The sequence below is a fragment of the Chenopodium quinoa genome, unplaced genomic scaffold (genome assembly GCF_001683475.1).
Source record: "Chenopodium quinoa cultivar QQ74 unplaced genomic scaffold, ASM168347v1, whole genome shotgun sequence".
NCBI classification, from domain to species: Eukaryota; Viridiplantae; Streptophyta; class Magnoliopsida; order Caryophyllales; family Amaranthaceae; genus Chenopodium; species Chenopodium quinoa.
In genome coordinates this window covers 6,155,838-6,183,391 of record NW_018742914.1, presented here as the reverse complement: position 1 = coordinate 6,183,391, position 27,554 = coordinate 6,155,838, and the positions used below count along the sequence as shown (strand labels likewise).

The 27,554-nt window shown below is 33.8% G+C and overlaps 6 protein-coding genes and 1 long non-coding RNA gene across 11 annotated transcripts; 1 reads left to right on the top strand and 6 right to left on the bottom strand.

Moving 5' to 3' along the window:
• Positions 1-4,907: 4,907 nt before the first annotated feature.
• LOC110727781 lies at positions 4,908-6,716 on the bottom strand. Its single transcript, XM_021907356.1, has 3 exons — positions 6,552-6,716; positions 6,344-6,464; positions 4,908-6,082 (listed from the first exon to the last, which is right to left on the bottom strand). The coding sequence occupies exon 3, from the start codon at positions 5,993-5,995 to the stop codon at positions 5,432-5,434; it is 564 nt and encodes a 187-aa protein (XP_021763048.1). The 5' UTR covers positions 5,996-6,082; positions 6,344-6,464; positions 6,552-6,716; the 3' UTR covers positions 4,908-5,431.
• Positions 6,717-6,838: 122 nt separating this feature from the next.
• On the bottom strand, positions 6,839-7,864 carry LOC110727780. The gene is made up of 4 exons (XR_002512565.1): positions 7,604-7,864; positions 7,412-7,514; positions 7,028-7,315; positions 6,839-6,944 (listed from the first exon to the last, which is right to left on the bottom strand). It is a non-coding gene; the product is annotated as an uncharacterized LOC110727780 (long non-coding RNA).
• A 2,119-nt stretch (positions 7,865-9,983) lies between these two features.
• Positions 9,984-13,753, bottom strand: LOC110727696 (ATP-dependent DNA helicase PIF1-like). The gene is made up of 4 exons (XM_021907276.1): positions 12,046-13,753; positions 11,471-11,506; positions 10,208-10,479; positions 9,984-10,121 (listed from the first exon to the last, which is right to left on the bottom strand). The coding sequence occupies exons 1-4, from the start codon at positions 13,751-13,753 to the stop codon at positions 9,984-9,986; spliced, it is 2,154 nt and encodes a 717-aa protein (XP_021762968.1).
• A 30-nt stretch (positions 13,754-13,783) lies between these two features.
• LOC110727695 lies at positions 13,784-14,860 on the bottom strand. The gene has a single exon (XM_021907275.1). The coding sequence runs from the start codon at positions 14,858-14,860 to the stop codon at positions 13,784-13,786; it is 1,077 nt and encodes a 358-aa protein (XP_021762967.1).
• On the bottom strand, positions 14,614-16,471 carry LOC110727779. The gene is made up of 2 exons (XM_021907355.1): positions 15,458-16,471; positions 14,614-15,360 (listed from the first exon to the last, which is right to left on the bottom strand). The coding sequence occupies exons 1-2, from the start codon at positions 15,636-15,638 to the stop codon at positions 15,017-15,019; spliced, it is 525 nt and encodes a 174-aa protein (XP_021763047.1). The 5' UTR covers positions 15,639-16,471; the 3' UTR covers positions 14,614-15,016.
• Positions 16,472-17,359: 888 nt separating this feature from the next.
• On the bottom strand, positions 17,360-20,357 carry LOC110728036. 5 transcript variants are annotated; one of them, XM_021907645.1, is made up of 4 exons: positions 20,016-20,356; positions 19,739-19,962; positions 18,910-18,984; positions 17,360-18,549 (listed from the first exon to the last, which is right to left on the bottom strand). In XM_021907645.1, exon 4 carries the CDS (start codon positions 18,544-18,546, stop codon positions 17,557-17,559), a length of 990 nt encoding a protein of 329 aa, XP_021763337.1. In that variant the 5' UTR covers positions 18,547-18,549; positions 18,910-18,984; positions 19,739-19,962; positions 20,016-20,356; the 3' UTR covers positions 17,360-17,556. The 5 variants fall into 5 exon arrangements, with proteins under 5 accessions (XP_021763337.1, XP_021763336.1, XP_021763335.1 ...); XM_021907644.1 differs by having other exon boundaries at positions 19,739-20,356; XM_021907643.1 differs by lacking the exon at positions 19,739-19,962 and having other exon boundaries at positions 20,164-20,356.
• Positions 20,358-22,808: 2,451 nt separating this feature from the next.
• LOC110727694 lies at positions 22,809-27,087 on the top strand. The gene is made up of 6 exons (XM_021907274.1): positions 22,809-22,940; positions 24,151-24,243; positions 24,346-24,537; positions 25,396-25,554; positions 26,485-26,619; positions 26,716-27,087. Exons 1-6 carry the CDS (start codon positions 22,809-22,811, stop codon positions 27,085-27,087), a joined length of 1,083 nt encoding a protein of 360 aa, XP_021762966.1.
• Positions 27,088-27,554: the final 467 nt, after the last annotated feature.

Genomic DNA, 27,554 nt, shown 5'->3' with positions numbered 1-27,554 from the left:
GAGATCGATAAAAAGGCAAGAAGGTTTGTATGGGGTGGGAATGAAGAGAAAAGCAAAATTCACCTTTTATCTTGGGAGACCCTTCAACTCCCTAAAAATAAAGGGGGAATTGGCATTCGTTCAGCTAGGCAACCTAATTCTGCCTTCTTGACCAAGCTTGGATGGAGAGTGTTAAAAGAGCCAACTTCTCTTTGGTCTAGGGTGCTTCGATCGAAGTATTGTAAGGGGAGGTGTGACATCGATATGTTTATTCCCACTAATAACATGTCTAATGTTTGGCGTGGAATTACGGAGAATGCAACTTGGATCAAGAAAGGATCGAGTGTGGCAATTGGGAATGGTGGAGCTACTCTCTTCTGGGACCATTGCTGGGCCACTTCAACTCCTTTGCGTGAAGCTTGCACTGCTGCTATACCTGCTGCCATAGAGGGAGCTACAGTAGGTGAGTTATGGGATAAAGGGGTGGGCTGGAAATGGGATTGCTTTGCTCATCTTCTGCCAGAATATGAATTGAAGTGTATAGCCTCCCATAGCCTAGCTGAAGACCCTGATGCTTGTGATGTGCATTATTGGAGAGGTCCAAAATCGGGCGGCTTCTCAACAAAATATGTGTATCAAATAATGCAAGACCATGACAATGTTCCTACTAACCCCAAATGGGGATTAGCTTGGAAAGCACCAGTTTCACAAAGAATCTGCACCTTCCTCTGGTTATGTCTCCATGACCGTGTGCTTTGTAATGCTAACAAGCACAAAAGACACTTGATAGAAGACCCTTCTTGTCTCCGCTGCTCAATCCATACAGATGAAATCCTTCTCCATCTTTTAAGGGACTGTCCAATTGCAAGAAAAATCTGGCAAAATGTAGGGGGTGCTGCTTTCTATCCCTCCTTTTTCTCTGGTGACCTCAATGCTTGGTTGGTGCGCAACCTGGAAGCAGATGGGCTGATTTTTTCTGAGAAATGGCCAACAGCCTTTGCAACTACCTTATGGTGGCTATGGAGATGGAGGAGCAATGCAATGTTTGGTGGTGGTGAAGCTATTCCTGCAGACACAGGTTCCTTTTTAAAATGCAAGGTTGAAGAAACTTGGAGGGTACTGTCAGAAACGAGCATCAACATTCATCAAGTTTCTGCTGCTCGAAGTCAGAAAAGAGAAATTTTGATTAAATGGTTAGCTCCTCCATCTGATCGGTTTGCTTTGAACACAGATGGGGCTGCCAAGGGTGCTCCTGGCTTAGCTGGAGGAGGTGGAGTGCTGCGTGATTGCACAGGCAGGTATGTTAAGAGTTTTGCAGCCAATTTTGGGATATGCTCTGCCTACAAAGCAGAGCTGCTAGCTGCTGAATTGGGATTGAAAATGGCAAGGTCCCTGGGAATTTCCAAGCTAGTTCTACAGATGGATAACTACACTTGTGTTGAAGCATTGCAGGAACAAGCACTCTTCGAGGGTGAATGTGTTCACATTTTGAAAAACTGTCGTAGATTAATTATTTCGCTTGGTTGTAATTTTCAGATTTTATTTTGTTTTAGAGAAGGTAATAGGGTGGCGGATGGGCTTGCTAATCTGGGTGTTCGTCTTGAAGGTGTGGTTTATTTCGATTCGCCTCCGATCGAAATAAACGCTCTTCTAAGGGAGGATATCATAGGAGTGGCCTTGCCACGGTTTGTTATGTAATCTCTTTTTAGTTTATAATAAGGGCTTGGCCCACTTTTGCATCAAAAAAAAAAAAAACTTTAGCCCTTTTCATACGAATTGTTAGCTATCTGTTCAAAAACAATTATCATATAGTTTTTTGAAATAATAACATGTAATATGTAATACTTTAGTAACTAGTCGTTGGTGCACGCGCTACGCGCGTGCCCCCTCGACGGTTAGATGAGTAATATTCGCGAATCTGTATGGTCCATTTAGTATTCGTTATTATGTTGCGGGTCTGTAATAAAATAGTAGAGACTATTATAGTGTAAAACCGTTTATTATAAGTAATTTCATTTGTGATTTATAGACTTATTTAGTATATGATCTGATTTACTTTGTGGGTTGATTGAACTACTTTTCAGTTAATCAAAAGTAGTATAGATGATTAATTTCTAATTATGTAAATTTGCAACTAATGCAACATCAATAGTGTAGAATTTTATTAAATCAACATACATGATAGTAGAAATTATCAAAATTCCACAAATCTCAAATTTATTTAATCACGTATACTACTTCAAAAGTAACTTACAGAATTAGATTAACGAAAGAAATTCATTTATTAATGATTTTAAATAACTAAATCAAGAATCATTATTAAGCTGCAGATAAACATCAAATATAATAACACTCCCCTGCTTAAGCTTTAGCACAGCGCCTTCATTAATTTGCACTTCATAATAATCAATCAATTTATCAACACCTTTTCTGATAAAACATTTCACAATTAACCTTCAGCTCAGCCTCAAAATTTGTATTGTAAAGGCGCAGAAGAACCTTAGTCGTGTCTGTAAGGTTTTGAAAATGCTTTCGGGCAAAATCTACCGGGACATTCTGCATAAAAAAAAAAAAAAGGAAATCAAAAAAGAAAACACTAAAAAAAAGTCAAAAAAATATAATAGACATGTAACTAAACCGTTACAGCCTTGAATTGGTTCTCTAAATTTTACTAATATCATGGCTATCTTTATTGCTAATATCGTCATCTTTAATAAGAATAGTTGTGTTCTAGATTCAAGTGTATTAGAGGGAATTTATAATAGTTGAATCTGTGATGTGAATGATTTGTCTAAGTAGTACTCATTTGATAGTATGACTTGTTAGGGAATCAAATATCTGTGTTTATGCATTAGCAAGAGTCTTGTATTTTAGCAAGTGTGAATTATTAAGCCTTGACTGCTATTATTAGTCCAGATTTGACCTTACAATGCAATCTGTATGGAGCAACCTCATGGGTATATCTGAAAATAGGAAAAGATGCCTGCATCTATCAAGATATTTTGTTGAATCTTAATGCCATTGCACTTTTACAATGATTTTGTTGAATCTTATTGCCACTGCACTTTTACAATGATTAAGAATCTTTAGTTCGATATAGTTTTAGCTTACTTGATGTATACAAAAGTTCACATGAGCACAGTTGTTGTGGAGTCTATAGCTATTTTATAATGTGATATTGTACATCAGTTTCTATATATAGTGGCCTATATTTATTGTAGAGTATAGTATGCATGGTTGTAGATATAGTTGCAGTTTAGATAATGGTATGTGTATTAGCCTAATTTATTGTAAAGTATAGTATGCATGGTTGTAAAGTTACTTAATAGTATGCAATTTGTTCACTTAATGCAGCAGGTATAATCTAATCCTAAGTACATTTATTTTGGCAGGCTGATGAAAATTCTGTGATGAAATGGGTAATCAGGATTGAGGAAAAGCATCAGTCTTCTGCTGTATGTGATGTTCATTGTTGTTTACTTTACTAAGCTGTTTTATTTAAATTTCTAAAATGTTTCTTCGTTAACTGCCTTTGTATTTATGTTCAAGAAATCCCTCCAAATTTCTACCACATCTTAGCAAATCAATGTGGAGAATTCAAGATTTTTCGGGGTGCTGAAGGACTTTCATGGAATGTCACCATTAAGAAATCTTGTAATGTGAGTGGTATTAGGCGTTTATATATTAAAGAAGGGTGGAGGAAATTTATATCAGATAATGATATTGTGGTTGGAGATACATTAGTAATGTATTTCAAAGGTAATGGCATATTTCATATGCGAATATTTGCCTTTCATGGTGAAGAAAAGACCAATCTCAATGGCATAATACTAAGGGGTGCTAACTTAGATAGGAGACCTGCATTAACTAACTTAGAACTTGATGCTCATCTATCTGTAATGCAGCAGAAGTGTTCTGCACCTGCTTTCAGGCATATATTTCGGTCACCTTATATCAACGAAGGAACTCTTGTATGTTTGACTTTCTTGCTAGATAAATTGTATCATAATTCTTTACTTTTCTTTCTTTTTTGTTTCCTTTTCATTGTCATGAATGATTGTTTTTGTGAAAAGTCTTACAAAATGCTATTTTGTGCAGGTTATTCCTTCATTATTTGCTAGAACTTATTTAAATGAGATGAAACCGTGTACTGTTGTGTTGATTCGACATAGGCTTAAACAATGGTGTGCTGAGCTTCACATTGCTCGAGAAAGGAATGTAATAACTGCTTGCTCGCTTAGAAACGGTATTAATCTGTTTTATGAAGATCAGTCCATTATTGTAGGCTTTGGTGCTGTAGTAGTCTATCGACGAGGCTATCCTGTCTTATTTGAGTTCCTACTTGGACCAATGTAGGTGCCTCAGGATAACTGTTTGTTTAGTTTCATGTTGTAGTATTTAAGTAGTAGGTGTGTAAGGGTTTGTTTTTTTAAGGACCGATGGTGAGTGTAACTATAGTTCAGGCTGTTTGTTTAGGATATGCAGCAAAATCTTGGTTATGCTGTGGAATTCTATTTTGTATTCAGGTTTTGCTGTAGTTTGACAGTGTCTAAATGATACTAAGCGTGTGGTTGAAAACTGGAATAATAACTTGGTTCTTCGTTTAAAGAATTCTGTGTGAGGAAATGTGTGAAGTTAGTATCTGAATTTAAACTGCATACTTATGAGCAACAAAGCATAACCTGTTTTTAAACATTACCAAGGGGTGTAGGGAAGAGTGCCGGTTTATGTATGTTTATTGGTTTTTGTTTACATCTAACTGGAAATGTATGTTCTAGTTCAGGATTCTACAGCATATATTACATCTAATTGTTGGTGCCCTGTTGAAAAATGTGTATAATAATACAGATAAGTAAGAGTTATGCAGCTGGTAATCAAATGATGCTGATGAATTTGTTAGCCAGTTTCATACTTTGCTTTAAATAGTGCTCTGTTGAGAAATATCTGGTGCAAGTGCGGATAATATTTATCGATACATAAATGTATTTCTCAGGTTTGGAATATAAATGTCAGATACTGAGTTTTATTGGTTTTTTTATCTAAGTGAAGAAGGAAATTGTAAAGAATAAGTTGCATAGTCAAGTAAGTAAGAAATCAGGAAAATTAAATAACTTTTTCTTATATTATAAATAGATATCATAATTTAAGGATATTAATATATACAATACTGCCATATTATAATGTTCAAGCTGATACCATAAACATCCACACTACAGCTGATACATACTGACTTAAAGTAGTATTCCCAAAAGCTTACACTTATTTCATAACATGTCTTACTACATTACTGCATTACTATATACATAAATGATGTTTATAGGGAACACAAGGTGAGCAAAATGTTCCTTCTAAACACCCAAAAGAAGCTGACTCCTTGTCTAACTTTGATACTTAAGAACTACAACTTAATGGCAAAAGCTGCTGCATTTCCATGAACTATAATTTGCTTTCATTATGCATCATTGAGGTTGGAGGTAGCAGAATCCTTGTTCTCGGCAATATCTTTTCCAGCATTGTCCTTGAAAAGAGCTGTACGGAGTTTCTTCCTAGGAACATGGTCTTCATCTTCCGTTTCCATGTCCACATCTTCACTGATTGTTTTTTGATTCTTCGCATTGCTTCGTGGGCGAGAAAGTTTGGCCCAGGTAGGTAGCTCAGCAGCTGGTTCTGGTGATTCTGAAATGACAATGCCCTTGCTTGGTGGCTGATCTGGAATATCAAAACAATCTGTATCAAATGCTTGTGAAGTCATTCTGATCTCCTGAAATTGCATTGCTTCAGCAAAAGCTTCATCAAATGTTGTTGCACTGTTTGAGTTGAAATCAGCATTGAAATCTGGTTCAGACACAATAGGTGCTTTTCCATGGGCCTTAGCTGTGGGCGCATAAGATGAAGCATAATGCTGCTCTGTGTTGGTAGTGCAAGTCATAGGCACCAATGAAGCTGGGATCTGAGTACTTGGTTCATCATCCCCTACATCAATACTTTTTAGAGTCCAAAGCAATACGTTATTCATGGCTAACTCCTATGTAGGAGTTACTTGGACGAAGAATGGCTTAGTGGAAAGCATTTTCTGCACCACTGTAAAAGCTTCCAAATTTCCCTGCAGTGTTGAAAATGTCACATTGGATAGGCAGTGTATTAAAGGATTTATAATGTAAATGTTATTCAGATCGGATCCATGAAATAACATATAAACTTCAATAGTAAAGCAAATATTTAAAAAGAAAAACATAGAAGGGAAAACTGAAGTAGGAGAAGTTATGTGTATAGTGTAGGCTACTACTGCGGTTTAAATTACACGGGATGCATTTAATCGAAGATCTTAAATTTAAAAGGGTGTGTCATCAAGGTTGATTCTTACAGTGCTTTTAATATTCCAAATGTCATTTGCTTTTTTTCGGAAAAGCCTTTCTGTGTCATCATTAAATGCTGTAAACGACATTGTGCCACTTTCATCAGCAGCGTCGAACTTGAAAGTCACTCTGTACAAATATGCATTTTAAGAGTTAAATTTGGCAGATAATCTTATTATACTAATAAGAGTATATGTATAAATCCTACAAAAGCACCTGTAACCAGCAGTAGTTTCTCCTTTTTTGCAAGAGATGCAAGGAAAGGTAGTTCCCACAGGAAAGTGTGTTTGCTTTCCACAACCTAGACAGCCAATGTATGCATTAACTTTGTGTAGGTCAGGGTCTGGTATAGTGACTCTAAGCCATGCTACTTCATCTGGGACCGCGTTTGATGCCTGCATTAATTCAGCCATACATGTTTTAGAAAGATTTATATGAAAGCATATGCATGAGCAGGAAGTTGTTTTCAGTGCTAGGTATTGAATAGAAGCACAAACCTTTTTGCTCCTCAGTTCAGCTATAGTCACAATTTTTTTCTCAACACTTGGGTACCTAACATTCAAGATCCTTTCCTGTCTGTCCAGCAAGACATGATGATATAATTTGACCCTGCAGTTCAATATATAATCGGTTAAGTTCATGACATGAGCTAATGATCTATTTGCTGTTAACAGAAAACATGTAGTTATTACCATTCGCGAAGCATGTCTGCTCTCTCTCCTTTAGGATTCATAATTATTCTAGTTGACATAGTAGTGTTTAAACCAAATCCTGCATTAAAGTACAATAATTATTTCATCCAAGCTTTTTTTAGTCAAAGTACAATTGTTCAAGCACATGTACTAATGTTACCTCTTGTGTGGCGGGTTTTCAGTGCAGTAAAGCCAACAACATGAAACTTCTCAGTCCAGTTACTCAGTGCATCACAGGGTTTACCCGTGAGATCATTCCATGCTGAAATTGTCATGGCATGGTCTTGGCTGATACATCATTGAATATATGTTGTTAGCTATTACAATTAAGCAGTGCATGCAAGCAAAAATATATGTAACAAAGATTTGATGCTATATGGTTACCTTGTGTCAGTAACAGAGATTTCACGAACTGGACTGTCACGCCCACGAATATTAGATATCATTCGCGGTGCATCTTCAACAAACAAAACGACAGCGACAATATCTATTTAAGAAGGGAATTTCAAAAAAAGTTAGATGATATCAAGAGAATATTAACTAACTTTAGACAGAAAAGTGTTTGTGAATAAGTACCAAATCTGCCGTTGGGATCAGGCGATCTTGGAAGAGTTGACAGTGGGCTGATATTTAGGCTCAATCGGACCAGCTTCTGGATTCAAACGCTGAATGATAGTTTGTTGTCCAATAGTCATCTGATATGGAAGTTCTTCAAGGTTAATCTTATATTGCTCATCCATATAAGTTATAGGAGCCTTTGAAATTTCATATTGGCCAGTTGGTTTTAGAACATCTTCATATGCATGTATCTGATCTCCAAAAAGAGCACATCTCATCTTGTTTTTCTGTTTATACATATACCATCAAAGTTAACGTAAAATTTAAAATCTGTCTTTTTAAAGCAATGGAAACCAAACTTTTGTGAGTATGTTAGTAAAATCTAAGCAAAGGTGTACCTATAAATGCAGATGGGCTAACAACAATGCCTAAAAAGTTTAAATATAAAGGGTAAAGCACCTCTATTTGGTTTTCCAAAGCTTGACAAAGAATCTTAGAAGGTAAATCACAAAGCCAAATTCATCAATATAATTCTTTAGATCTACAAAGTCTATTCTAGGTGAATTTATGTGTTGGTAATCCAGAAATTAGCAATAGTAAAATTAGCTTTAAGCTGAAAATAAATGTATGAAAAGGTACAGGTAAAGCAGATTTACCCTCTCATCTTCTAAAATGATTGTCTGAAATATGACTCCAGGTTTTTTGGGTGACGGTTGAGGCCTTCCTTTTTCAGCCACAGTTACCTTAACCTTGTAGTCTTTACTTTGAGTGGTAAGTTCATCTAAGTAAACAGGTTCGAGCTTCATTTTCGTAGGTGTATTCATCTTCTGTACAGAATTGTTGAAACAAGGCAAAGAATCAGCATCAATATAGTTAGTTAATGCAGAACCAAGTTACACCATGCAAAAATAATAAGTATATCCATGCAAGGTATACTACAATGTAGGATAGCTAATCATATAGCAGATCTAAATTTGCTTAAATCAAGATTTAAATGTGGCCTAACATACAAGTGCAGGGAAGAAATATTAAAAAGGCAAACATAGAAACATTTGTTGTTAGCAAAACGACAGAAATAATTAGATCTCTTCCATTAAACTCTAATGTAGAAATAGCAAGCACAAATTCAAAAATAAATGATGGCAAACACATATATATACAATAAATATAAAGCTTTAATAACAACAACAAATATTATTATAACAAAATATTGAAATAAATCTAGGAAAATGTGTGGAAAATAGAGTTAAGTCTTTTAAAAAATGTAAGTTATATGTTTCTAAAATGGAAAAAAATTGTCATGTAAAATAAATGTAGTTGATGTTTTAATCATGAAAAATAGATAATAGTCAATGAAGATATAATAGTATCTAATAATCAAATTAGAAAGTGAACATTTTTCTCTAGTAACTGTCAACTAACAATTCTGTGATAGACAAATAGTTTAAATGAACTGAAAAAAGGGAGAATATACCTTGAAAGAGAATGGAATAATAGAGAATTAAGGAATGAAGTGAAGAATAAAGATGAAGGTGATTGGGTATTTATAGCTAGATTCTAGGCAGCAAAGAAGACCTAATTTTTTTTCACCTGGGCACTGTACCAAGCAGTAAGGTACTGTTCTTCACCCTTTTTTTCGTATGTAGAAGGTTGTATGTGGGTAAAGATGCTGAAAAGGTAATAGTATTTTATGCATTAATCTCAAATTACTTTTTACTTAAACAATAAGCAAGTAAAATTATATTTTTTGTGGCCATAATTGATGTTAAAGTACAGCATCTTAGCTGTCAAAGATTATGTGAATAAAGTACATTTGACTTGTACTTGCATTTTTTTCCCTCTAAAGGAAAGTGAACTAACTTATCATATGTTATTACATCTTGAAATCTAAATAGTAGCACTTTTAATGTGGGCTACATTTTACATGGCCCATTATATAAATCCAAAAGAAACATAACCCAAATATTTAGACATAAAAATAAACCACAAACCTCTAATGTTGATCAGTAAAAATTATTCATCAGTTATATATAAATCGGTTTTTAAAAGTAACTCGGTAAAAGCGTCATTTTTGAAACACAAAAAAAAGATAATCGTTAAATAAGAAACGGAATCTAGATATTCTATAAAGATCTACCCTATATACATTAATTAGTATACTAATTATTAAGGCCATCTACATTTTTCCTAATTTAGGAATCTAAAATATAATATATGATGAAGGAAAGGTTACTATAAACGGTATTCTTTTTTATCACTCACCAAATAAATGCATATTGATCTTGAATGAGTAAAATCTCTCCTCAGCTTCATCTCCCTTATCCGGGATCAAAGTTTCAATTTTATCATCAATCTTATCAGATGCATCATCATCTACATCATTATGCTGAACCTTCTCTTAATCCCCACCAGAAACAGATTGCATTCCACCAGTAGACTCATGCTGCTTGGATTCAGCAGCTTCAGCATTAATCTCTTCTGATGCAGGTGTTTCTGCTTCATTTGCGAGAGCCTTTTTGTCAGAATTATCAACAATCTGCAAAGGCAAACCTAATAAGGCATATAGTAATGTCATTAATAGCTAGTTCAACATGATTATACTAATAATAAAAAAATGCTCACCTCAGAAGAATTTGCATGATTATCACTGGCCAATGTCGCGTTTTCACCAGCAGGTGCTTCTACTTCCTTAACTTCCGCTTTCATCTCTATTCCGGCTATTCCAGGGTCCTCCCTAACAGCAACTCCAGATTTCACGGGTTCTATACTAACAGTATCCTCATCAACAACCAAGCATCCTTCATCTGTAACCTTTGCCTCATCAGTTTTCATGGATTTAGAATCCGTTTTAGCAGGTTCTTCTCTTACAGAATCTTCCTTTGTTGAAGCAGGTTCTTCAACAACAGTAATACATCAATGAAAACTGATTCATTAGCTAGGCTAGATAATGGCTGCAAATCATATGTAAACAAAGCACATAAGGAGGGCTGAGGGTCTACCTAAACCTGTGGTTTTGCATAATCGACCATACTTGTATCTTACTTCTTTAATTCCGAAAAATTGGCTTCTAAAATTATTGTTCCTCAGGTGATGTTAGTGGCATCATCATCTTCCTTTATGCACGATCATTGACAAGAAAAAAAGCATGTGAAGGATTCTAAGATGATGAAAACAGCTGCAGTTCGTTCCATAACACTTTGATAATCAGACTATCACTGGTGCTGCATCAAAACAATAATAAAAGCATTTTATAGCTAACTTCAAAAGGCTAGTGGAGTAAAATTAGACACTAATAACAAATGCGATTCATTGCATACAGGTTGTTACCCCTAATATCATTATATGTAAGAATAGGTAACACACCATAAACCTATTGTGATGCAATTTTAACACAAGTAGGCCTTCAGTCTTCATAAAAACACACTGTAAGGTAATGCTGTAAATGCACTAAGTGACTGCACAATATAAGGTTCTTTCCTCATACTTGAAATCAGCATTCTAATTTTAAGGGGTGACAAACTCATTTACTAAAAACTCACACGAAGAACACAATTCCAAAAATGGGAAGCAAACTTCCAACCCCTACAATCTTAAATTAGTATTTCCTGAATAAACTATAGGAAAGATCCCAAAAGTAATAAAGCACAACAAAAAAAAAAAAAAAAGCAAAAAAAAAAAAAAAAAAAAAAAAAACAACTATCAGCACACATTGTGATACACTAAGTGCATATATATCTGTGATCGATGTAATAAATAAAGAAACGCATACGAATGTGTAAAATGGTGACAGTCGAAGAATTCTGCAATATAAGAAATGAAACCTAAGTAAGTAATTCAGCAATACTCAGAAGTAATATATTATAATCTATTAAAATAATATCAAACCTGCACTTGAAAGATTGGCTTCCTTTGCTTTCTGTCCTGCAGCAATAACAATCTTGATATTAAGTTTAATACATATATAAAGTCATTTATCAGCTTTCATTATTTGCACTTTAAGAAAACGTAAACAGAAATAGGTATAAGCAATAATTACATGTCGATGCATGTACAAAGCTATATATTAGCTGCAATTATTTGCAGTATAAGAAACGAAAAATCTAAAATAGCTAAAGTGGTCAATTACCATATCATATATATAGACTCCAATATCGAGTAAGCCAGCACCTCTTAAGGATCAGCTCTTCCTAGTCCAATTTTATGAACCATGTAAATACAATAAAACAACAAGAGTCAAGATAAAGGTAAACATGGCGACTGCTGCAATTCAAAAGTTCGATTCCTTCTTAAAAATAGAAAACAGAGAAGATCAGCGAAACAACACCATTTGAAAAAAAATATATACAGCTTAATTTCAAGATACCTGTGTAGATGTAATAACCACAACTAATATACATTTGCCTTAGCCCGCAGCATATCAACAAATTCTGAGCACTACTCTGTATCATTTTCAAGAATACCTGCTAAGTGTAAGAGTTCAAAAGACACAACATTGTTAACAGCAGATGAAGAACTCTTCTCTGTAGGTCTTTTCGTAAAAACGCAGACATCTTTTGCTTTCTTAGCTCGGGATAGTGCTACATAAAGCTGTCCATGTGAAAAGCATGGACGCGGAAGATAAATTGATACTTGACTTAGAGTCTGTCCTTGGGACTTATTAATTGTCATTGCAAAGCTTAACTTGATAGGAAATTGTTTTCTTTCAAACTGAAATGGATAGCTGGCACCAGTAGAAGGTCTTAAATTGACTCTGTGTATGAATACATCTTCTCCTTTGTAGTGGCCAACTGCTATAACACACTGAATCACATTTGGGTAGAATTTTTTGCAGATTAGTCTCGTGCCATTGCATAAACCCTCAGAAGGAAGCAAATTTCTCAGCAGTATAACAGGGCAATTTTCCTTTAATATCAGCTCATGAGGACTCATTCCACCTGGGCATAGTTTGTTAATGAATTCCGTTGGATAGATATTACATGTATCATTTAAAATGGCATCAAAGCTTTTGTATCTAACAGCTTGACCTGGGAATTGTTCAATCATAGATGTATTAATAGAATCCACATCATCATTCATAGGTGTTAAAATTGCTTTTTCAGTAAACACTCGACTATCGATCTGTCCCTGAGCAACTTCTGGGAATGTTTGGCCTATAACAGTAGAGACTAATTCTGATAGATTGCTGGCGGAATGGACAATTTCTTGTGGTAATTCAACGATTGCATTTTCTGTCTGTTGTAATTTCCCATTTCCCAACTCTAGCAAAAAAGCAGAATAGACAGGATCTTCTCTTGCTCTTATATTTTCGGTCAGTCTAAATTTGATAAATTTAGGCCACAAATAAGAAGTAACAATACTTGCCTCAACTGCTTCCTTCATAGTTTTCTGAGGGACCACTGGTAAAACCTGCCTAAAATCACCTCCGAAGACAACAACCTTGCCTCCAAATGTAAGCTTATTCCCACATATATCCTGTAACAGCAGATCCAAAGACTCAAGATTTTGTTTCTTAGCCATTGAAGCTTCATCCCATATAATAAGCGCAGTTTCTTTTAGTAGTGCTGCTAAACTGCCTTGTTTTGGAACATCGCATGCTAAAGAAGCTTCACTATCAATCGGTATTTTAAATCTTGAATGAGCAGGTCTACCTGAAGGAATGTTTGCTGCAGCAATTCCTAATGTTGCTGTAGGTAAAACAATCTTGTTCATTAATCGTATTTCTGCATACAAAGCATTGTACAGAAAGGTCTTTCTTGTGCCTCCTGGACCATCAATAAAAAAGGTTCCACCCTTCTGTTTTATAACATGATCCATAATACATAGAAAAGCAGCATTCTGTGCAGAGTTCAACCTAGAGCGGCAACTTAAGCATTCTTCTGGGATAGGAGCATCAAGGGCATCTAGAATGTCCTTTGTCCGTCTGAACTCATCGTTAACTTGGGAGTTTAGATAATCTAGACCAAAAAAAGCAAGTGATTTTTCCATGGCTTCAAGGTGCTGTTCTATAGCCCTTACAATAAGCTGCTGCACTTTTTGAAGCTGTTGTGGAAATTTATGAGAGAAGTCTTCACCAAGAAAAGGATTATTCTTTTCCCATAAAGCAGCAGGATCGCTCGGTTGACAAAATATAAGGACTGTTGCAAATAATCGGCGCAAGGCAACAGGCATATGAGTCTCACAAGCTTCAGACAGAGTTAACTAAGCTGCATCATCATCTTCTATAATTCCAAGCTTTATATCAGCTTCTTGAAAAGTAGGATAAAGATGGTCATTGACAGTTCGTAAATCCTCAAATGACTTAGAGCTTCTTACATGCAGCAATAAAAGTCTTAGGAAAAACCGTTCACCCTCTGCAGGATATACAAATGCTAATCTCCCAATTGATAGCCTATTTTGAACCCTTTGTTTCCATTTCTTAGTACTCTGCTCCCATGTGTAATGCTCACAAAATTCACCGTATAAGTATCCCAGCCCAGCTTCAGAGGCAGAATTCATAGCAAAAAATTCAGTCAATTGAGTTCTTGATCGTTTAGAATTCGAAACAACAACTTGTAACCTTTCATGAGGATGAACACAAACGGTCTGCATATTTGGTAAATGAACCTGCAAAGGTAAAACCGGAGGGTGCATCTCAAATAAATCAAAACTAAAGATTCTCCATGCCGCTTCACAAGGAGATACCCATCGACCTGATTGATACTGTGTAATCTCATCCACAACTTCATTATTAGAGGACACTACATTATAAGAAATTCTATCATGACCCTTATATACATACTTATATAGGTACTTTACTGCTTTAGTTGTCGAACACACCTCAACATTTATATGACAATCAAATAATGAAGACAGATAAGGGTTATATGGAATGACCCACTGATTATCTAGCTCTGCATTTCTTATAACTACTTTTTCTCCAGTTTCTCTCCTCCGATAAATAGGATAGCCATCTTTACTATTAGTAGTTTCATTGCAAAACTTTTTCGGATACTTATTCTTGCAACTTAATTTTAGACCACGTGAGCGCATACATGCACATTCTGGGTTAAGTATGCTACAAGGGCCATGCATCATATGTGCCAAGACAATTCGCCTAAGGTGGCTATTAGTTTCAGAAGGTATTTCAGCACAAACAAACTTATCATAATCAGCAGGACATTTCAGCTTATATTCAGGTTTTAGAATAATCAAAAAATGAGCGTGTGGCAAACCTCTTTTCTGAAACTCAACTACATACACCATTGCAGCAACTTCTCCAAAAACCTTCCTTTCCATGATTTCTTTCTTCAGTGCAATCAATTTTGCTCTAAAAATTCTAGCAACCAAATCAGGTTTGTCCTGTGCCTTTTCACCAGTAGCTAGCTCGTCCTTGATCTCTGGCCAGTTAGCATTACACGTAATTGTTACAAACAAATCTGGCTTGCTGAATCTCTACACTAATGCCATGGCATTTAAATACCGCTTCTTCATATCCCGAGGACCCCCAATATAAGTTGGGGGTAATATCACCCTTCGGCCAACATTAGAAGCAATAGTTTCTCCACTATCCAATGAATCCAAAATACCTTTATACAGATCAGCTCTAATTGTTTCCTGATTGTTACGAAAATAATCTAACCTTGTGTTTTCAATCTTTACATACATGTCGACTATATACTGCTGGAAACATCTCCCTGCTCGCAATAACATGTTATTAGGCCGAATCTGCAACTTGTAGGCATAATATTCCCTAGGAGAAATAAACTTGTCTGCTCTTGTGTTCTTTCTCCTTGCACCTGCATAGAAAAAAACCCATGAACTATGTCAGTTTAAAAACAAGTTATAGTGTATGTCTGGCATAGAATGCATAAACGAAAGATTTGAACTATGTACGTGATTCTTCTTGACTGAGCAAATCCTCAGCATCGTGAACAGCACAAGACATAATGGGATCTGGAACTAAATCTGCTGCTCGTGTACTTGGATGAGATTTTTTTTTTTTTAAGACCCTGAGTCCAGCCACATTCTCCTCGGGGAAATAATAACGGATATTGAAGCGGATCGTAACAGCCATAATTATGATAGATTCGGTGAGTCTGATCAGATTTTCCAGTCACCATAATATGAGGACTTGAACTTTGGCTTGATGAAGCATTCTCTGGCCAGATAACAGCTACATCATCAACAAAAGGAGCATTATAGACACGCTGATCAAGCACAGGATTCTGATTCAGAATAATTTTCGTGTCCTCGGTAACAACGCGTTCTCTTAGAGACCGGAAAAACATAGCATATGGATTCTGCTGGGACACATGCATCAGAATCTGGATCACATCTTCTCTCACTTCTGGAAATGAACCCAATCTATTTTTAACCTCATGCTGTCCATCATAAAAATATAGCTGCAGATATTTAGGACACTTCTCTTCAGGTAATAAATCTGGGACAAAATGATACATCTGACCATGCATTTTGAATACATAAATTCCTCTTTTGCTCTTTGCATCAAAATGGCCTCCAAGAGAGCTGTATGCGAACAAATTGTTATACAATCTAGCATACTTTCGAAAATGAACAGCAATTTCATCTTTGGAAGTAAATAAGTAGATGAGCTCAGGAGGGTACTCATTTGTTGCTATCTCAATGTCTCCATCACCACAGCAAAAGTGGAGGGACTCAAACATAAATTTCTTTGCCCCACATTTAGAACAGTAAATAGGTGCAGAAAGTTTCAATGGATTTGTTGGAAACTCTCGATCTGTAGCAGCACCAAGAACATCTGCCAAAACTCACCAAAAGAACCACAATCATTACCAATCATAATATCCACTGCTTAAATGTATAGCACTTCGTAAATCTATTACTTTCTTTAAGACGGTTGGTAGAAGTATGTGATGAACAGGTAGCCATGCTCTCCTGCGTTGCACTGCACAAAAGGCTAATTCAGTAATATTAAAGGTAGTACTCTAGTCTTGCAAGTGTATTTCAAGCACCTAGGAATTCTAAACCAACAGCAAAACAACAATCAGAATGCCATGAACCTATATATTATGGAGAATGTAACAATATCACATCATCACACAACAGAAAATTTATAGTAAAAGCAAACTCAATGAATTTCACTTAGTACCCATTTCCTCGCGGGGTAGCTAGCGTCTGTATACATTTTCGTTTCTTTGTTGTTCGAATCTCACACAAACTCGCAGTCTGATACTGATTATCTGACTTGGATGGGCTACAATGTAAATCACACACAGTTATATACTTCCAAACAAGTAGTTCATTATATCAATGCAGATAAGGAGGGCAGCAATTTTTACCATGCAAATGCCGATTGAGATGTTCTTTGTGTAGCCTGGTTTAAGCGTCTACAACTATTGCGCGATAATTTTGGCAAGCCATTACGACAATCTAGCATTGAACACCTTAAGGTTATTCTTAATCTTAAAAGTTGCATTCTATAGATATATAAACCACAATACGGTAAACGCAATTTCAGTTTCTATAATACCCATGGTCACAGATCACAGATAGCCTGAAATGCTTGTTGTAGGTGGACTGGAACAAATTCCTAAAGCGTAAATCAGATATGTTGCAGCTGAAAATGCTGCCCAAAAAAGGAACGCTGTGGAAAAACTATCTCAAAAACAAACCAAACATTTTGATTCTTGTCTTGTTTAATAAAAGATAAATGATGCAATCTTAAACCCTTAAATTTAAGTACATTAAACAATACAACAACAAAACACTTATTTATAAGAGAATTATATAAATATCAAAACATCACATTCAAAGTGCTGAAAATACGAAATTCCTTACATCAACAGAGATGCCAAAACAACCAAAATACAAGCTACAATCTGATTCTAAGACAACAACTACTAATAAGCAAAAGGCGCATACTAATACTACTATTATAGCAAGGGACCCTAACAACTAAATACAAGTCCTTATATCCAACATCCAAAACAAGCATGCTCTATGGCACATAGCTAATCAACAATAGAACGCTTAAATACAGTCTCTAAATCTGGCAGACCGGTAACAAGGCGCTCTGAGGTCTCTACTTCCATAGCATTCTTAGAGCTTCCTTCCACAACAATTCTACGTTTAAGCGGACGACTCGGTGGAAGAGCAACAACCGGTATCTGTGATTCTTCAGCAGTTGGTGTCACACAGCAATCAACCCCTACACAATTAGCAGGATCAGATTGTTTAGAACCCCTTTCTAAACATTCAAGATGTCCTTTCAGGATCAGATACTTTTCCCGCATCAAAGAACATCCAGCACTCAGCTTTGATGCAGTCCCATAGTTTGCATCAACTATTTCCAAATGAAATTGAGAAGCAATGAAAAATGATGCTTTCTTCGCAACTCGTTGCTCAGCTATAGCCGCTTCAGCACAAGGATCACTAAAAATGCACTCCATGGCAATAACGGTATGAGGACAGCTTACCATAAGCCAAGAAATATAACCATGTCCCTGTACCATAGTAGTCTCTATAGCAGTTGCAGTGACACCAGTTTTCCTTACCAAAACACCCAGGAATTGTACAAAATCAACTAAAACATGGGTATCATGAAATGCTGCATTCTCCCCTGAAATGCATTCTGATCGTATGCGGTTAAGGGCCTCTCTCTCCTGGACTAATTCAGCGCATCTATTTTTATAGAGCTTTACACATAGACGATACATCTTAAGGCGTTCATGTGTGAAATCATCTACTCGAACATTAAACCGACCTATCAATCGTTTCACAGCCTTGTGAGCTGCTCGCTCATGAGACTCTTCTACCGAACTGGCATCTCCACCATAGAAAATAAACCTTGAACGTGTATTTGGACGGCCAACCCGAACAAAGGCATTGTTCTTAGTAGCATCTACGAATCCATAGGATGGAGGTGGAAACTGGAGCCAAGAAACAATCTTTTCCAACAGAGGCTGGAAAGGAACACAGACCTTGTTTGATCGTCTAGCCATAACCTGTAATGGCAAAATCCAGGACACAATTCAGACCAGAGAAACCGTGTTCCTTCCAAAAAAAACACCGGCATACCGTATCTACAAAGCCAACGAATTCTGGTACAAAACTCTAGGCACAGGGCAACCTAGTAACACAAAAGATATATCTCTACAGCCTAATGACTTTACTCTAATCAAGTTCGTACACAACCCAATGACTCTACTCTAATCAAGTTCATACACAACCCAAACAAAAACCTTGCAAACAACAGGACAAAACAAAGCAAACAATGGAACAGAGCTGAAATAAAGCAAAACAACTAATAACAAAACAAAGAATTCTAAAGCACATCATTAAAAAAACAAAGTACAAGGGATTACCTCAGAATACCCTGCACATTAAACAATACACAGTGGCTCCTAAGTACACCAAAGCACCAAACACATTGATCAAACCTGTAATCCCCAAAAAGGCACTACTTTAGACATATAAAATCAGCTATTAATAACAATTTCAAATAAACCACACCCTTCAAAGAGAATCTATTAACCAGTCTATATCCAAAGATCAGAAACTAATTCAACGGCACACACCAAATAAAATATCACACCGCGACAACAATCTAAGATATATATATATATATATATATATATATATATATATATATATATATATATATATATAATGTCAGAATTCGATCTGTCAAAAGACATCCAATTTGGCTAAAATAATTGCGGCACTATTCAAATTGATAGAAATGAAATATTAATTTCAATGAACAATCTAATACCAAATAAAACATTACACCGCGGCAATGTGAGAATTCAATTTGTCAAAAGACGTTCAATTTAGCTTAAATAATTGTGGCACAACTCAAATTGATAGAGATCAAATTAGAACTTTATTTTCGATGAACAATCTAATACCATCCAGAACCAAGTAAGAACACTTAAGCGAATACCTTGACAAACCAATCACAAGAGATCAGAAACTAACTCAATAGCACACACAAAATTAAACAGTACATAACGGCAAAAAAATAAAACTAAATATATATGTATAATCTTAGAATCCGATGTGTCAAGAAACGTCCAATTCGGCTGAAATAATCACGGCGCTATTCAAATTGATAAAGTATAAATTCTAATTTTACTTTCAATAAACAATCTAATACCAATTGACACCAAGTAACAACACCTAAGCAAATACCTTTACAAACCAATCTCAGAACACCATATCCAGAAATCCCAAAATGAATATATGAAAACCCCAGCAACCCCTATCTCTATTTAACCGACTATACCCACAAGGGTAAACCTAAACTAATCACTGTACGTCCTTTGCATTCTTCTTAGAAGTACAGTTGAGTAGTCCCCAAGGCTTTGTGCTACCTTAACACACAAATCTATTTCCTAACCACGCAATTAACAGACCTAGGTACATTCCTAACACACAAATCTATTTCCTAACCACGCAATTAACAGACCTAGGTACATTCCTAACACACAAATCAAAAACCAATCATGCAAGGCAATAAAGCAACCCAAACAAACAAATCCAAAATCAGGCCAGCTAATAAAAGCCATATCTACAAATCAAAGGCAACAGTGCAAAAAAAGGAATTGAAACCATACCACCCAATCTCACCCATAGCAGCAATCAAACCGAATTCCCTCATCAGCAACGGAAACACAAAACCAAACCAAACCCAAATCGACATCTCCTATAATGAAATACACGGAAACAACGCCTTAGCTAGCAGCCAAAACACAAGCCTTAGCTGGCAGCCAAAACACAACACCCGTACTCTCCTATACAGGTGGCAAAAAAAAAAAATATAATTTAATAGTAACTTAATTAAATCTCTCTCAATTCTTCACTTAATACAAGGAAAATATAATTTTTTTTTTTCCTTCAAATATGGTTTCTTGTTTTGTTTATGTTTTAAGGATAAATTGCTGGAAAAGTACCCTAGCTACCTAAGAGCTAATGGACTTATTACAGCAATAAGTGTCGGCTTCATATGTTTCTATCTAGCTTTATGCAACCGACTTAAGAATTGGAATTTATACTCCAACATTTAGTGGGGGAGCTAGCTTTTCAGTAATTAGATCTTAATTAATTTAATCTAATTGATTTTATTCTTAATCAATTGTAAATAAATTTATTAATCTAAATTATTAAAAAAAACATCAATGTACACTTTCATAATGACTTAAATATATAAAAACTAATCCATATTATTATATTGCGCATATATCGAACATGTATTGCATGTATATATTACGTGAATACATATTTTCCGCATATAAGTTTGTATACTTAAATTAATATATACTAGATGAACCCCATGCAATGCATATATATATATATATGTGTGTGTTAGGTTTTTTAAAAAAAATCATTTTAATGTGTGTAAAAAGTTGTTTAAACTTAGCTCCACCAGTTGCAACATTACTTGTCAGTAAGATTTTAGGTTAAAAATAAGTTTTATTTTAATATTAAAAAATATATTGAATATCTAATTGATTAATTTATATTTATTAAGGAATTAATTTGAATATGTGGTAGGGCAAAAAATACAATTGTTTTCTTGCATTCGTATTTACCCCACTTCGTTCTCGAAAAAACTCTTCACTTGAAAATGTACAACGAACATAAGTAATGAAACAAAATATATATAGATTTACTTATTGTTTTTAGTCAAATGAATAATTTATAATTTTCTCATTATATAAATTATGTATATATTTACGAATTATGATAATGTAATTGGAGCTATTATATTAATAGTTAAAGTTTACTTATAATATTAGGTAAAATGATATGAATAGAATATGAAAAATCGAGAGCTAAAGAAGTAGCAAACGATCAACCCAACCCATTGTGATATTCTCTTTAGATTATCCTGCTCCACTTGACTTGCTTGGCTGCTATTTGGACCATTCTACTATTAGATTTCGATTTGTTAGGTATTTCAGTTACCTTCATTATGTAGTACAATTGGGTTTAGTTTAGATCAGAGTTTATGCATGTGTTAACTATCATGACTCTTTTAGCTTACATCGAATTTATGTATCAATAGGGACGTAAGTTGTATGTTAGGTTTGAATCAGTAATATATATAATCGGTTTAATTTGTGTTTAAAAAAATTACAAAAATATTAATTGAAATTCTCTCTCAAATCTTCTTCATCTACATTTTAACTTAATTTATTGTTCATCATTTGTTCTTAACTTCTTGTAGTATGCCAAATAATTATACTCCAAAAATTTATAATGTTATAAGCGTCATATTAATTTATACATCAAAGTCAATAAACAATTTTACATTAATTAATTCTAATTTAAGTATTTAACATCCAATAACTCTATACAAAATCCTCCAAATTTAAACTTCACTTTAGCAACTTTATTAAAACATTTATTTATTTATTTAATTTTAACAAAACATTTAGCATTATTGATGTTACATTGGAATGGTGGTTACATCTTCATTTTCATTTTAAAGGTCACATGTTCAAAACCTTACATCAAATCTTTTAAATTTAGAGGCCAACATGAATTTTATTTACTTTCAATCCAATTCATCCATCAAAGAAACACAACCTATAATTATTTAATTGAATTATTATTATCTATCATTATTGGTATCATTATTGTTATTGATATGATTGTAGCATTAACTATCTCCAAATTTGGTAAAATATCAAGATTTTTGTGGATTTTGATATATATTGATTATTTCCACTTTAATAATTTTACACTTTGATATGCTACCAAAATAAGAATACTTAGAGAGATACTCCCATCCCTCCATTTCAAAATAATAAGACTATAATACAAAGTAGAAATTTATCACACTTGTCAATGCACTATTTTGACCATTAATATAAATATTTAAATATTAGTAATAAAAAATATTGATGCCATAAAAATTTATACTAATACCTACATTAATAACATTTTACATTTTTTTTGTGATACATCAATAAGTAAAAATTAAAAAAAAAAAAACTTGTTTAAAAGTTAATTAAATTATGTCAATAATTCAGAAACAAATTATATATATATAGTCTTGAAGGCCTTGTCAATGAGCCTAAAGCCCTAAACCAAAAGCTTCTAAACAAAAAATTATTTGGAATTATTTAGTGAGTGTTGTATTATAATTATTTTAGGTACTTAGGAATCAATACCATCTTCAAGCAGCAAAATGCAGCCTTTCATTACTCATTATAATAAAATTGCTTTACATCAATGCAGGTTTGCAAGTTATACAATGGTTCAAGCACAAAAGATGTTGGTGTATGCATTTCTCTCATTATTCCTTGTATCATTTTTTCCTACTAACGGCCGGTGTAGAGGGCTTCTCGAAAAAGATAGGCCGGATCATGTTGCCAAGACCATTGAGGTACTTTTCAAGGTTTTTAACAAATTTGAAACTATTTTGAAATGTACAAATAAAAAAATACCACCTTTTATATACATCTGGATGCACATAGAAATAGGTGCACATAAGAGTGGGTTTTTGCTCATTTCATATATTCGTAGTATTTGATTTTTGCTCATTTCATATATTCGTAGTATTCGGTTTTCGCTCATTTGATATAATTTTTATTTTGCTCAATTTAAAATAAACAAAATATTATATGAGCAAAAAATAAACTTTGGTGTATTTTACACCCGGGTTTATATAAAATTTACAGAAAAAGTATTTTTTATTTTTTGAAGGATTTACAGAAAAAGTATTCATACTTCTTAAATAATAAAATTGATTATGGTTTTCTCTCTCTCTCAAAAAAAAAGTATTTGTGTATGCTTGAAGTAATTAAAATTGATCAAATAATTATAATTTATCTTTTACAAGTAAAAAAATTAAATGTCTTACATAGATAAATAAATCTTAACTTCATATATTCACTGCATCCTAAAATAATTGACACGGTATAGTTCTTTTCACTAGTCATATACTACGTATTAACTTTGACTATAATTTTTTAATTAATGTAATAAAAACATATTTTATAATGAAATGCATCGTTAGACAGGTATTAATATAAAGTTTGATGATATAATTTTTTTTATTATTGTAATTAATATATACTCCCTCCGTCCCTAAGTTACATTCCTCTTTTCTATTTTTGATATTCCAAAATTACATTTCTCCTTTCTATTTTTGGTAAGTTTTTTTTAGTAAATCAACTTTTTTCTGTTTTATATTTAATGTTTTCTCACTCATCTTTACCTAATCTCACTCATAATCCTTGTGCCAAATTACAATGAATATGATTGGTTAAAAATTTTCAATTAGAAGCATGTGATTGATCCTTTTTTTTTGCAAAGGATTGATGACATGTCATGAGTAATAACTAATCTATCTCTGTATTTCTCATTGCATTATCTAATTATTGTTATTTGTCTTATTCTTTCCTCCTTAATTACCGTGTAAATTTCCAAAGAGGAATGTAATTTAGGGACGGAGGGAGTATTTTTTTTGACAGCTAATTAATATTTAATTAGAGAAAATAAGGTCAAATTAGTGCATTTATTGACATGTGTGCAAAGTTTGACTCTACCAATTATTTTGCTTATTATTTACAAAGTACAAATATATTTTTCAGACAGAATACGGGGATATATATGATTGCATAGACTTTTACAAGCAACCAGCATTTAATCATCCTCTCTTAAAAAATCACAGTTTTCATCCAGAGGTATGCTATGCTAACTTTTAATCCTTAATTAGTACTTCCTCATCTGTTCCTATTTATTTGTCTCATTTTCTTTTTTAACGTATATTTTAATAATTTGAGTAGACAAGATCGAGTTCTACTCCTAAGGTGGTTGTTGACAACAATGCTAACTCTTGGAGCAAGAATGAAATGTCACTACTAGATATGTTCCGTTTTAAGGATGGAGGGTGCCCTTCAGGAACTGTTCCTATAAGAAGACTCAGTAATTACCACACTAATTGGAAATACCCAGAGCAAGACGTTTCAGGAATTGTTGTAAGTTTTTCCTTTTTTTTTTTTTTTTTTAAAGAAAGTTTTTCCTCTTAATTTTAGTTGGTCTTTATTTTTTTAATTTGTATTTATTTTAGAACGATTTCCCATAATATTGTTGAAATAAAAATCAATTCCCATAATACATTGATTTAAAAATGAATTCCCTACCTAGTGTCCACGTAGGATCTTTTTTTTTTTTTTGCTTTTGGTTCAACTTAAAACGCTAATGGTAATAGCGGTTTTAAAAAAGAGACCTCCTCTAACAATAACAGGTCTCTTTGCGTCCTTGGTTAATTTACAAGGCATAGTCTTAAGGAAAATTATTTCAAAGAGACCGCCTTGCAATACGACAGGTCTTTTTGTATCCTTGTTAATTCTTAGACCACAACAAGAAAAGAGAGCGCCGGCAATTACACCTAATTTCAACGAGACCTCCTTTCAATAAAAACAGGTCTCTTTGACTTTATTTTACAAAAACTGCAAAACCGCTAATACCGTTAGCGGTTTTAAGTTGAACCGAAAACCAATCCTACGTGGACACTACTTTGGAAATTTTTTTTTAAAACGAAGCATAATGGGAATTAATTTCTATTTTAACAATATTAAGAGAAATCGTTCATTTATTTTAATTTTTAAATTTATTTTTAAAGTAGTATGTACTTATATTTTCATTTAATTAATCTACTCCCTTTGTCCCTAAATACATGTCAATTGATTAAGTTATTAAGAAATATAAATATTATTATATACTTGGTATTATTTATCTTTGGTTATTCTTAATTCATGTTAATTATGGTAATCTCTATTAAAATATGTGATGAGTAATAAATTATACATTGCATGAATTTGTTTCATGTGTAGTTTGCGTTGGGTCAAACCAAAAACGATCCATCAAAGAAATATTATGGAGCTCGAGGAGAAATCAGCGTTTGGAATCCACAACTACTTAAACCAAACCAGTATACTTCTGCTGAAATCATACTTAGAGGTGGTAATGACGCTATTATCGCTGGTTGGACAGTAAGTTTTTTTTAATTTACTAATTTAGTTTCAAATTTGATTATTCTTGAATTAAAATTATCATTTCTAGGTATTAATTTGTTCATATATATCTTTACTTTTTTTTTTCCAATGCAAGGTTAATCCAATGAAATACGGCGACAATCAAACAAGGTTCTTCATTTACGCAAATGTAAGATATATAGCAACATGTTACTTCGTATTATTTAACTTAGGAATAGTTTGTTATCAAATTAAATTTATTTATTTATTTTCTTATGGAAAATTTGTGAAGAAGGTCCTTTTAAGTAGACTTTTTTTTTTTATGACAAATACCCTTTTATAAAAAAGATGGCACAAAGGTCTTTATTGTTTGGGTTATGAGGAGGGTCCTTTGACTATTTTTCCGACGTTGACTTTTTTTATTTTCCGGCCAAAAAAAGCCACGTGTAAAGCACGTGACTTATTAAGTTCCCTTTTTTTCCTTATTTTCTCTCATTGTGGGGACGATTAGCCTTGAATTACTTTGAAAAGCCTTCAATTTTAATTTATGGGAATACAATTGAAGTTTTAGTGTTAATTGTTTCTAGAAATTAGGGTTTAATAGGGAAAAAAAAATGGGAAAACGAGAGATAAGAGGAGGGAGAAAAAAGGGAACTTAGATGTGACTTTTTTTGGCCAGAAAATAAAAAAGTCAACGCCGAAAATGATCAAAAGAACCCTCCTCACAACCTAAATATGATATAAGGACCTTTTGTGTCACCTTTTTTATAAAAGGGACTTTGTCACAAAAAAGTCTATGGTCTACTTAAAAGGACCTTCCTCACAAATTTACTTTTTTTATTTTTATTTATAACTTCCTTGGTTCATTTGTTACCAATATTTGTCAATATAAAGTCCAAATTACTCAGTAATTAACAAATCAATGAGTTTATCATGATCAATTTACAGGCAGGCGATCAACATTGTTTCGATTCAGAATGTGGATTTGTAGTAACAAGACCAGATATTCCCCTCAACTTAGTAATGTCTCCATTATCCAAAATTCCAGGACCAATTTACGCAAACTCTTTCTTTGTCTATCAGGTAACGTGTATATATATATATCCTAAATATGGAGTACAACACATACTTTTATCTGCTTCACTAAAATTGTTACACATTACTTTTTACGTCCATTAGGATGAGAAGAACGGGAATTATTATCTCCAAGGAGGGAAGGACAACATTGAACTCGGGTTTTGGCCGAAGGATATATTCGTAGGGCTAGCAAATGGTGCAACATATGCAGGATGTGGAGGAGAAGTATATACTGAAGGCACGGTAAAACCTATAGATGCACCAGTTATGGGAGCAGGAACATATCCTGATGAGCTTCCAGAAAAGACGAATTTCGCCTATTGCAAATTTCAAGTGGTAGATGATGCTCATAATATTGTGACAACTCCATATCTTGAGGAGTTTACAAATAATAAAGAGTATAATGCTGTTGTTACAAATCAGGAAAATGCTAAATTTATTTACTTTGGTGGACCTTTTCCTGTTAATGTTTAGTTTGATGCAATGTACTTTGGATGAAAACTAATAAAATTTTATTTAGCTTTGGATAATCATCATCATGTGCCTTGCATTAGGAGCAATATTTTTTTTGAGGATTTTTTATGAGCAATATAATATGCTTGGATAAGTCTCCAATCATTTATCTGTTTTTGTAGACACTTTGTTTATAACCGAAATAGCAGCACAAAACTCTGTTTATCAAACAGATGCTTAACAGTGGGTATTAGAAGCTTAGGAAAAATCTTAAACGACAAACATACACCAAAATATGCAGCAACTTTGAGCCTGTTAGGACAATATTAAGGTAAGCTTGTGCAAGTGCAGATTTATAATAAGGTCAGTAAGACAGACTTTTTATTTATCAGTAATGTATTATCTAATCAAAAAATAGATGAATAACTTAAAAGCAATTATAACAAAGGATAGGCTCATTAAAAGGACTACACATCTTGTGGAACAAA